Here is a 12,500-nt window from a genome sequence, read left to right as displayed (position 1 = left end):
GGGACAGACTGGAGGAGAGAGAGCAGAGAGAGAGAGGGGGAAAGACTGGAGGAGAGAGAGAGGAGAGAGAGGGGGAAAGACTGGAGGAGAGAGAGAGGGGGACAGACTGGAGGAGAGAGCGGAGAGAGAGAGGGGGACAGACTGGAGGAGAGAGAGCAGAGAGAGAGAGGGGGAAAGACTGGAGGAGAGAGAGAGGAGAGAGAGAGGGGGAAAGACTGGAGGAGAGAGAGCGGAGAGAGAGAGGGGGAAAGACTGGAGGAGAGAGAGAGGAGAGAGAGGGGGAAAGACTGGAGGAGAGAGAGAGGAGAGAGAGGGGGAAAGACTGGAGGAGAGAGAGCGGAGAGAGAGAGGGGGAAAGACTGGAGGAGAGAGAGAGGAGAGAGAGGGGGAAAGACTGGAGGAGAGAGAGAGGAGCGAGAGGGGGACAGACTGGAGGAGAGAGAGCAGAGAGAGAGAGGGGGAAAGACTGGAGGAGAGAGAGAGGAGAGAGAGGGGGAAAGACTGGAGGAGAGAGAGAGGGGGAAGGAGAAGGGGGGTAGAGGATTGAAGACTGAAGACCTCATATGAGAGAACAAAGTGGGGAAACTGAAAAAGTGTAATATTCTAAACTTGTATATTATTATTTCTAAAATATTGTAGACTGAATATTCACAGTTAAAATGAACACTTGTTCCCTTTTAAAAATGTGTTGATCTTTTTATTTTCTAGAGCTTGGTTCTGTCTTGTTATAACCCATTATTTTCATCTTGGTTGGCTGCGGCTTCTCTAGGTGTGTTTATATGAACAGAAGGAGAATTCTCTGTAGTGAAAGTTATTGTGATGTCTGTAATGAGAGGAACTAATTGGAGGCCGTGTGTGTGTGTGTGTGTGTGTGTGTGTGTGTGTGTGTGTGTGTGTGTGTGTGTAGTGAGAAAGAGGGTAGCGTGATCGGGGAAAAGACAGTTGGTGAATCTATGGCTGGTGTCTAGTTCTATTCTGCTCATAAATGTGATAGTTCACACATTCCTCATGATTATGGCCTTGTGGCTGTCTGTTCTGACACACACACACACACACACACACACACACACACACACACACACACACACACACACACACACACACACACACACACACACACACACACACACACACACACACAGTCTTGTTTTACTAACCTTGTGGGGGGACACACATTCAAAATCCTATCCTAACCTCAACCCCAAAAACCTCACACTAACGCCTAATCATAAACCTGACCTCTAACCCGCACTGATTGTAACCCTAGACGGCCTAGAAATAGCACGTTTCCTTGTGCGGATGGGCCGACTGACTTCTAGTGCCCACAAGGATAGTTCAATCAAAACAGATCTAATGTTATTTGTCACATGCTTTATAAACAACAGGAGTAGTGTAACAGTGAAATGCTTACTGACGGGCCCCCTTCCCAACAAGGCAAAGAGATGTCCACTCACAGACACACTCAAACACAGAGCCCTGCCAGAGGGCAGAGACCGTTCTGAACAGAGAGGAGAGGGGTGGAATGAGAATAGGGAAGACAGGGTGGGCAGAATACAGAAGAGGAGAGAACCGAGGGTGAGAACGGAACAGACTCTACTTTGACAATGCAGCCTGTTCCCATCGCTCACCCTCTCCTGTTCTCTCTCTACTCTACCTGTTCCTCTCCCTCTCCTGTTCTCTACTCTACTCTACCTGTTTCTCTCCCTCTCCTGTTCTCTCTCTACTCTACCTGTTCCTCTCCCTCTCCTGTTCTCTCTCTACTCTACCTGTTCCTCTCCCTCTCCTGTTCTCTCTCTACTCTACCTGTTCCTCTCCCTCTCCTGTTCTCTCTCTACTCTACCTGTTCTTCTCCCTCTCCTGTTCTCTCTCTACTCTACCTGTTCCTCTCCCTCTCCTGTTCTCTCTCTACCTCTCCCTCTCCTGTTCTCTACTCTACCTGTTCCTCTCCTGTTCTCTCTCTACCTGTTCCTCTCCCTCTCCTGTTCTCTCTCTACCTGTTCCTCTCCCTCTCCTGTTCTCTCTCTACCTCTCCCTCTCCTGTTCTCACTCTATCTGTTCCTCTCCCTCTCCTGTTCTCTCTCTACCTGTTCCTCTCCCTCTCCTGTTCTCTACTCTACCTGTTCCTCTCCTGTTCTCTCTCTACCTGTTCCTCTCCCTCTCCTGTTCTCTCTCTACCTGTTCCTCTCCCTCTCCTGTTCTCTCTCTACCTCTCCCTCTCCTGTTCTCACTCTATCTGTTCCTCCTTTGCTTGATAGCTTCTCTCACCTCTGTAATGTATTATTAGGTGTGTTGCTGGTAACCTACTGTCCAATCATTTTTTGGGGAAACCTTACCCAAAAGACCTGCGACCAACATAGTTTGTGAATGAAATAGTTTTCTTGCAACGTGAACGAAACAATGTATTCTTGACCAAAATCTAAAATGGACCCATATGATATGAATAGATAGCATGACGTTGGTCTCAGGCCGGTGGTTGTTGGTTGTGTTTTCCGCATGAACCATGAAAACCCTATTTTAGTTCATCACACGGACCGCCAGACTCCAATATACCGGGAACACTAATGTTAATCAATCTGTGTGTGTGTGTGTGTGTGTGTGCGTGCGTGCGTGCGTGCGTGTGTGTGAAGACATTAGATGACTTGACTCTATTCCAATTCGAAACCAATGACTGTGTAGCAATCTAGTGTGTGTCACAGAAACCTATGACTGATTTCTTGAATTGGGTGAAACTATGACTTGACACCTTTTTTGGTAAATTAATTTCTATATTGGTCTGTGAGGTTCACTTCTCTCTGCTGTCCTTAGTCAATACAATCCAGTATATCACGTGTGGTGTGTCATCTGCGGTTGGGCTGGAGCTGCACATAGGATGGTGTGTTGGCTCATTTTGACAGATTCATTCCTAGGATTCTCTGTTTTAGGATTCAAACGCACGATTTTGTGGAGGCTAAAATAGGTAACTGAGCTGGGAAAAGAAAACAGGTCCTGGAATAGAGTCTAGTGGGGAGCTGAGCTGTGAAAGGAAAATGTCTCTTGTAAGCTACACATACCACACAAGTCACCAAAACACACACACACACACACACACACACACACACACACACACACACACACACACACACACACACACACACACACACACACACACACACATGCTGTCACACCTCTCACACACTAACCTCTGAACCCTGCATGTCTCTCTACCTGTCCAGGCTTCTGACCTTTAACCTCAAATCCCATTAGACTCCCAGCCACGAGCAATCAGTCCATTAACACAGCCACAGCTCAGCTAGCCTTGTGTGTGTGTGTGTGCGTGACATATTTGTGTGTATGCCTGCATGCGTTGACCATGCATGTGTAAGGGGCATGTCTGACCCAGAAAAGGCCTTTTCAGGGGCCCTGAGGTCAGTGGTAGGGGGAGGGGTTGGGGCTCAAACACTGAGTGATCAGAATGAGGATTTGACCAAGACTAGCACAGACAAACAAGGGTCTCTGTCTCTCTGTCTCTCTCGCTCTTTCTCTCTCTCTCTCTCTCTGTCTCTCTCTCTCTCTCTGTCTCCCTTCAATTAAATTAAATTCGATTCAAGGGCTTTACATTGCCAAAGCAAGTGAGGTAGACAACATACAAAGTGAATATATAAAGTGAAAAACAACAAAAATTAACAGTAAACATTACACATACAGAAGTTTCAAAACAATAAAGACATTACAAATGTCATATTATATATATACAGTGTTTTAACAATGTACAAATGGTTAAAGGACACAATATAAAATAAATAAGCATAAATATGGGTTGTATTTACAATGGGGTTTGTTCTTCACTGGTTGCCCTTTTCTCGTGGCAACAGGTCACAAATCTTGCTGCTGTGATGGCACACTGAGGTATTTCACCCAGTAGATATGGGAGTTTATCAAAATTGGATTTGTTTTTGAATTCTTTGTGGATCTGTGTAATCTGAGGGAAATATGTCTCTCTAATATGGTCATACATTGGGCAGGAGGTTAGGAAGTGCAGCTCAGTTTCCACCTCATTTTGTGGGCAGTGAGCACATAGCCTGTCTTCTCTTGAGAGCCATGTCTGCCTACGGCGGCCTTTCTCAATAGCAAGGCTATGCTCACTGAGTCTGTACATAGTCAAAGCTTTCCTTAATTTTGGGTCAGTCACAGTGGTCAGGTATTCTGCCGCGGTGTACTCTCTGTTTAGGGCCAAATAGCATTCTAGTTTGCTCTGTTTTTTTGTTAATTCTTTCCAATGTGTCAAGTAATTATCTTTTTGTTTTCTCATGATTTGGTTGGGTCTAATTGTGCTGTTGTCCTGGGGCTCTGTAGGGTGTGTTTGTGTTTGTGAACAGAGCCCCAGGACCAGCTTGCTTAGGGGACTCTTCTCCAGGTTCATCTCTCTGTAGGTGATGGCTTTGTTATGGAAGGTTTATGAATCGCTTCCTTTTAGGTGGTTGTAGAATCTCTTTCGCTCTGTCTCTCTGTCTTGGTCTCTCGCTCTGTCTCTCTCTCGCTCTGTCTCTGTCTCTCTCTCTCTCTGTCTCTCTCGCTCTGTCTGTCTCTCTCTCTCGCTCTGTCTCTCTCTCTCTGTCTCTCTCTCGCTCTGTCTCTCTCTGGCTCTGTCACTCTCTCGCTCTGTCTCTCTCTCTGTCTCTCTCGCTTTGTCTCTGTCTCTCTCTGTCTCTCTCTCTCTCGCTCTGTCTGTCTCTCTCTGGCTCTGTCGCTCTCTCGCTCTGTCTCTCTATCTCTCTCTGTCTCTCTTTCGCTCTGTCTCTCTCTCTGTCTCTCTCTCTCTCTGTCTCTCTCTGTCTCTCTGGTGATCTGTCTTTATTATGATCATTACATAAGGCTTGTGTTGACAGCACATTCACAGAACTCCAATGACAGTTGACAACAGCGTGTGGTATCTGGTGGTTTTGTGTCAAGTGATACTGACCGTGTTCTCTCGTCTCCTAGGGGTCATGTGTTGTCCTTAGACTTCAGTGATACTGACCGTGTTCTCTCGTCTCCTAGGGGTCGTGTGTTGTCCTTAGACTTCAGTGATACTGACCGTGTTCTCTCCTCTCCTAGGGGTCGTGTGTTTTCCTTAGACTTCAGTGATACTGACCGTGTTCTCTCGTCTCCTAGGGGTCATGTGTTTTCCTTAGACTTCAGTGATACTGACCGTGTTCTCTCCTAGGGGTCGTGTGTTGTCCTTAGACTTCAGTGATACTAACCGTGTTCTCTTGTCTCCTAGGGGTCATGTGTTTTCCTTAGACTTCAGTGATACTGACCGTGTTCTCTTGTCTCCTAGGGGTCGTGTGTTTTCCTTAGACTTCAGTGCCATGCGTGTATGTGACCTGGAGTTCGACCACGTCAGACGGTTGACCACTCCCTCCAGCCCTGCCTCCCCACCCCCAAACACAAACCCCGCCCCTAACTGCCACACAGTGTGGAAATACTACTGCAGAGACAACTTCGGCTGGAGAGAATATTCTGAGGTGAGTGTCTCTGTGTCTGTGTTTGAGTTAGAGGCTATTAAAGGAGACACATTAACCCCCAAGACACATTAACCCCCAAGACACATTAACCCCCAAGACACATTAACCCCCAAGACACATTAACCCCCAAGTCACACCAGATCAGTTGTCTGCCCACTGTCAAGAGATCAATACATCAATGAAGGTTTACACACACACACAACACACACACACGTGCGCACACGCGCACACACACACACACACATACACACACACACACACACGTTATGTTTAGATTACAGGGTCTAGTTCTGTGTGTGTGTGTGTGTGTGTGTGTGTGTGTGTGTGTGTGTGTGTGTGTGTGTGTGTGTGTGTGTGTGTGTGTGTGTGTGTGTGTGTGTGTGTGTGTGTGTGTGATCAAAGCAGGGGTTGGAACCAAAATTATTTTCCAGCAAATTAAAGTACTCTGAACTGGTACGAACTAGCAAATTACAGTACTCTGAACCGGTCCGAACCAGCAAATTACAGTACTCTGAACTGGTCCGAACCAGCAAATTACAGTACTCTGAACTGGTCCGAACCAGCAAATTACAGTTCTCTGAACCGGTCCGAACCAGCAAATTACAGTACTCTCAACTGGTCCGAACCAGCAAATTACAGTACTCTGAACTGGTCCGAACCAGCAAATTACAGTACTCTGAACCGGTCCGAACCAGCAAATTACAGTACTCTGAACTGGTCCGAACCAGCAAATTACAGTACTCTGAACCGGTCCGAACAAGCAAATTACAGTACTCTGAACTGGTCCGAACCAGCAAATTACAGTTCTCTGAACCGGTCCGAACCAGCAAATTACAGTACTCTGAACTGGTCCGAACCAGCAAATTACAGTACTCTGAACTGGTCCGAACCAGCAAATTACAGTTCTCTGAACCGGTCCGAACCAGCAAATTACAGTTCTCTGAACCGGTCCGAACCAGCAAATTACAGTACTCTGAACCGGTTCCGAACCAGCAAATTACAGTTCTCTGAACCGGTCCGAAACAGCAAATTACAGTACTCTGAACCGGTCCGAACCAGCAAATTACAGTTCTCTGAACTGGTCCGAACCAGCAAATTACAGTACTCTGAACCGGTCCGAACCAGCAAATTACAGTACTCTGAACCGGTCCGAACCAGCAAATTACAGTTCTCTGAACCGGTCTGAACCAGCAAATTACAGTACTCTGAACCGATCCGAACCAGCAAATTACAGTACTCTGAACCGGTCCGAACCAGCAAATTACAGTACTCTGAACCGGTCCGAACCAGCAAATTACAGTACTCTGAACCGGTCCGAACCAAAAAATTACAGTACTCTGAACCGGTCCGAACCAAAAAATTACAGTACTCTGAACCGGTCCGAACCAGCAAATTACAGTACTCTGAACCGGTCCGAACCAAAAAAAAAGTATCTCTTTATATCATTCCTTTATATTCCTTTTTAAACTTGTAAAACCAACAGCTTTTTAGGTGTAGCTCATTAAATGACTTCACCAATCAGTGTGGATAGAGCAGTTTGTTACGGAGGACATGGACAGACTAGTGTATAGGGTGGGAGATGCCGCAGCGAGAGAGGATTGACGAGGTGCCTTGGCTTGAAGCGTTGGGTATCTTATTATGATATGCTTTATGTGAATTAGGCAGAATTAAACCTAGGATTTAAAAAACAATGTAAAACCCTCTGTCACTCTGAACTTCTTCCAGTGTCTGTCTACAAGCTGAACATCTTTTCTCAGTTTGCTTGTGTCGACTACCTGGCCCCCTTGCTTGTGTCGACCACCTGGCCCCCTTGCTTGTGTCGACTACCTGGCCCCCTTGCTTGTGTCGACCACCTGGCCCCCTTGCTTGTGTCGACTACCTGGCCCCCTTGCTTGTGTCGACTACCTGGCCCCCTTGCTTGTGTCGACCACCTGGCCCCCTTGCTTGTGTCGACTACCTGGCCCCCTTGCTTGTGTCGACTACCTGGCCCCCTTGCTTGTGTCGACCACCTGGCCCCCTTGCTTGTGTCGACCACCTGGCCCCCTTGCTTGTGTCGACCACCTGGCCCCCTTGCTTGTGTCGACTACCTGGCCCCCTTGCTTGTGTCGACTACCTGGCCCCCTTGCTTGTGTCGACTACCTGGCCCCCTTGCTTGTGTCGACTACCTGGCCCCCTTGCTTGTGTCGACTACCTGGCCCCCTCCCCCACTCAGAAGTATAGGCTACTGACGTTACGAGCATGATTCAGAGGATGGGGAGAGATTTCTAATGAGAAAAATAATGAATTTCGCTGTTTCAGGTCGAGTTAATTGATATTTTATAGTTATTCAATTTCCCTTTTGATTTAATTAACTACGAAAGGTAAGCCTTGTTTTTAGTCATTTCTCAGGTTTTCTGTTCTGTTTCCTGAACCGGTTCCAACTCCTGGTTCAGTGTTCTCTCTCTCAGTGTGTGTGTGTGTGTTAATTTGTGTATTTCCTGTGCTACAATTCATTTGTATATGTTTTCTTAGAATGAAACCTGTTAAAAGCAGATTCAAGTGTTAGTTTCACAATGTTACACATGATTCAAACGCTCGGGGGGGGGGCAGGGTAGCCTAGTGGTTAGAGCGTTGGACTAGTAACCGGAAGGTTGCAAGTTCAAATCCCCGAGCTGACAAGGTAACGACAATCTGTTGTTCTGCCTCTGAACAGGCAATTAACCCAGTTAATTTGTTCTTAACTGACTTGACTAGTAAAGGTAAAATAAATAAAATAAAATAAATAAATAAATCACCACCTATAAGTAATATATCTAACTAAATCTCTCATCCCTCATCCACCCTCTCTCCCTTTCCCTCCAGCCGGTGGTGCGTCTGATAGAGGAGGCTGGTGGTCGTGGTCTGAAGGAGGTCCGGTTCATCACCCTACAGAACCACTACATCCTCAACATCAGAGAGGGCTTCCAACAGAACGCCGTGTTCGGCTTCAGACGCCAGATCAAGAAACGCCCCCTCTTCCTGTCCTCCGTGGTCCTCACGCCACACCTACAGTGAGTACTGGAGTACAACTACACTGAGTGTATAAAACATTAAGACTGCTCTTTCCAGGACACAGACTGCTCTTTCCAGGACACAGACTGCTCTTTCCAGGACACAGACTGCTCTTTCCAGGACATAGACTGCTCTTTCCAGGACACCTGCTCTTTCCATGACATAGACTGCTCTTTCCATGACACAGACTGCTCTTTCCATGACACAGACTGCTCTTTCCATGACACAGACTGCTCTTTCCAGGACATAGACTGCTCTTTCCATGACATAGACTGCTCTTTCCAGGACACAGACTGCTCTTTCCATGACACAGACTGCTCTTTCCAGGACATAGACTGACCAGATGAATCCAGGTGAAACTATGATTCCTTATTGATGTCACTTGTTAAATCCACTTCAATCAGTGTAGATGACGGGGTTAAAGAAGGATTTGAGACAATTGAGACATGGATTGTGTATTTGTGCCACTCAGAGGGTGAATGGGGCAAGACAACATATTTAAGCGTCTTTGAATGGGGTATGGTAGTAGGTAACAACCAACCGTACACTGGAGACTGCTGCTACCATAACAACCATAGTACACTGGAGACTGCTGCTACCATAACAACCATAGTACACTGGAGAATGCTGCTACCATAACAACCATAGTACACTGGAGACTGCTGCTACCATAACAACCATAGTACACTGGAGACTGCTGCTACCATAACAACCATAGTACACTGGAGACTGCTGCTACCATAACAACCATAGTACACTGGAGACTGCTGCTACCTTAACAACCATAGTACACTGGAGACTGCTGCTACCATAACTACCATAGTACACTGGAGACTGCTGCTACCATAACTACCATAGTACACTGGAGACTGCTGCTACCATAACAACCATAGTACACTGGAGACTGCTGCTACCATAACTACCATAGTACACTGGAGACTGCTGCTACCATAACTACCATAGTACACTGGAGACTTCTGCTACCATAACAACCATAGTACACTGGAGACTGCTGCTACCATAACAACCATAGTACACTGAAGACTGCTGCTACCATAACTTGTCTTGTATGGATGGTACCATAACACACTGTGGTTGGACATGAAAGGCCAGCACGGTGACCACACCAAACACTCACTTCTGTCCTGACTTAGTGTCAGTATTCAACAGTTCTATAGAGACAGTCATTCCTCCCTGGAAGTAGCAGACAGACAGTCAGTCAATCATTCTCTCCCTGGAAGTAGCAGACAGTCAGTCAATCATTCCTCCCTGGAAGTAGCAGACAGACAGTCAGTCAATCATTCTCTCCCTGGAAGTAGCAGACAGTCAGTCAATCATTCTCTCCCTGGAAGTAGCAGATAGACAGTCAGTCAATCATTCTCTCCCTGGAAGTAGCAGACAGACAGTCAGTCAATCATTCTCTCCCTGGAAGTAGCAGACAGACAGTCAGTCAATCGTTCTCTCCCTGGAAGTAGCAGACAGTCAGTCAATCATTCTCTCCCTGGAAGTAGCAGACAGACAGTCAGTCAATCGTTCTCTCCCTGGAAGTAGCAGACAGACAGTCAGTCAATCGTTCTCTCCCTGGAAGAAGCAGACAGACAGTCAGTCAATCGTTCTCTCCCTGGAAGTAGCAGATAGTCATTCCTCCCTGGAAGTAGCAGACAGTCAGGACCTAGTGTAGTGTAGCACATAATGCTAACTACCAGAACACAGTGCTGCCCTGTCCCTGCCCCTGTCCCTGTTCCTGCCCCTGCCCCTGCCCCTGCCCCTGCCCCTGCCCCTGCCCCTGCCCCTGCCCCTGCCCCTGCCCCTGCCCCTGCCCCTGCCCCTATCCCTGTCCCTGCCCCTGTCCCTGCCCCTGTCCCTGTCCCTGCCCCTGTCAGTCCTATCAGTCCAGTACTACTGCTACTGGGGGCAGCTAGACTGTCTTTCTCCAACCAGGCCTGGAACAAACAGATGGAAAGCGAGCGCGAGAAAGGGAGACAAAGGAAAGAGAGATAAAGAGAGAGATAAAGAACAAGGAAGAAGGAGGGGCAGAAGGGAACGGATGGAAAAGGAGGAGAGGGGGTCTAGAGGTCGTCCAGACAGCAGCATGACTGAACGCGTGTGAAACGGGACTGTGGGGAGTTGGAATGTGAGCAAGGGATTTGTCCCCGGGACTTTTTCATTTGTTTTCTTCTTTCCATCTACGGCTGATGCTTGACTGTTGTATTCTCCTCTGCTCCTGAGTCTCCTCTGCTCCTGAGTCTCCTCTGCTCTAGTCACCGAGTCATGAGTCTCCTCTGCTCTAGTCACCGAGTCATGAGTCCTCTGCTCTAGTCACCGAGTCATGAGTCTCCTCTGCTCTAGTCACCGAGTCATGAGTCTCCTCTGCTCTAGTCACCGAGTCATGAGTCTCCTCTGCTCTAGTCACCGAGTCATGAGTCTCCTCTGCTCTAGTCACCGAGTCATGAGTCCTCTGCTCTAGTCACGGAGTCATGAGTCCTCTGCTCTAGTCACCGAGTCATGAGTCTCCTCTGCTCTAGTCACCGAGTCATGAGTCCTCTGCTCTAGTCACCGAGTCATGAGTCCTCTGCTCTAGTCACCGAGTCATGAGTCTCCTCTGCTCTAGTCACCGAGTCATGAGTCTCCTCTGCTCTAGTCACCGAGTCATGAGTCCTCTGCTCTAGTCACCGAGTCATGAGTCCTCTGCTCTAGTCACCGAGTCATGAGTCTCCTCTGCTCCTGAGTCTCCTCTGCTCTAGTCACCGAGTCATGAGTCTCCTCTGCTCTAGTCACCGAGTCATGAGTCCTCTGCTCTAGTCACCGAGTCATGAGTGTCCTCTGCTCTAGTCACCGAGTCATGAGTCTCCTCTGCTCTAGTCACCGAGTCATGAGTGTCCTCTGCTCTAGTCACCGAGTCATGAGTCTCCTCTGCTCTAGTCACCGAGTCATGAGTGTCCTCTGCTCTAGTCACCGAGTCATGAGTGTCCTCTGCTCTAGTCACGGAGTCATGAGACTCCTCTGCTCTAGTCACCGAGTCATGAGTCTCCTCTGCTCCTGAGTCTCCTATGCTCTAGTCACAGAGTCATGAGACTCCTCTGCTCTAGTCACCGAGTCATGAGTCCTCTGTGGGTGCGTGTCTGTGTGGGTGCGTGTCTGTGTGGGTGCGTGTCTGTGTGGATGCGTGTCTGTGTGGGTGTGTGTATGTGTGGGTGCGTGTCTGTGTGGATACGTGTCTGTGTGGATGCGTGTGTGTGTATGTGTGGGTGCGTGTATGTGTGTATGTGTGGGTGCGTGTCTGTGTGTATACGTGTCTGTGTGGGTGTGTGTATGTGTGGGTGCGTGTATGTGTGTATGTGTGGGTGCGTGTCTGTGTGCTTTAGGAATGTCCTGCTGACCACACGGGTGGAAGTCATTAGCTTGATTGGCTCTGTAGCTGCTTGGGAGATAGTTCTCACTTGGGCAAACACACACACAAACACACGTGTCCGTTCACCTTGCTGAAACACATCCCCCCTCCTTCACGCTTTCCCCTTTTCCTCTCTTCCTCTCCTCCTGCATCTATCCATCTCTTTATCTTCCCCCTTCCCTTGTGCTATCTGGTTCTTTCATTACAGTCTCTCTCTCTCTCTCTCTCTCTTTCTCTCTCTCTCTCTCTCTCTCTTCCCTCGTGCTATCTGGTTCTTTCATTACAGTCTCTCTCTCTGTCTCTTCCCTGTGATCTTCTCAGAAGACATGGGAGAATTAAGTACCTGATTGTGGGGACAGATTTCAGCGTGACACTCAAACAAAGCAAGACAGAACTGAGATGAAAGATGAGACTGTCAGGGGAGAGAGAGGGAGGGAGAGTGAAAGAGAAACTGTCACAGTGAAGCAGAGAATCACACACACAGACACGGAGATGAGGCCAATACCATTAAGACGTGGAGTCTGAGCCAGAGAGAACATGTCAGTGATCTTACTGTTGGTGACTCAAATGACAGATGGGCCATCAGACAGCCTCCT

General features: G+C 47.9%; 1 protein-coding gene across 1 annotated transcript in view; it reads left to right on the top strand.

Annotated features, from left to right (window-relative positions):
- Positions 1–12,500, top strand: part of LOC110503414 (TCDD-inducible poly(ADP-ribose) polymerase) — a 24,499-nt gene that overhangs the window by 6,198 nt on the left and 5,801 nt on the right. Inside the window, 2 exon segments of the mRNA XM_036961404.1 lie at positions 5,297–5,483; positions 8,325–8,512. Coding sequence (XP_036817299.1) covers positions 5,297–5,483; positions 8,325–8,512 — 375 coding nt within the window.

Source organism: Oncorhynchus mykiss, chromosome 24, assembly GCF_013265735.2.
Source record: "Oncorhynchus mykiss isolate Arlee chromosome 24, USDA_OmykA_1.1, whole genome shotgun sequence".
NCBI classification, from domain to species: Eukaryota; Metazoa; Chordata; class Actinopteri; order Salmoniformes; family Salmonidae; genus Oncorhynchus; species Oncorhynchus mykiss.
Note: the sequence above shows the minus strand (reverse complement) of the source record. Positions and strands in the feature narration are given on the sequence as shown.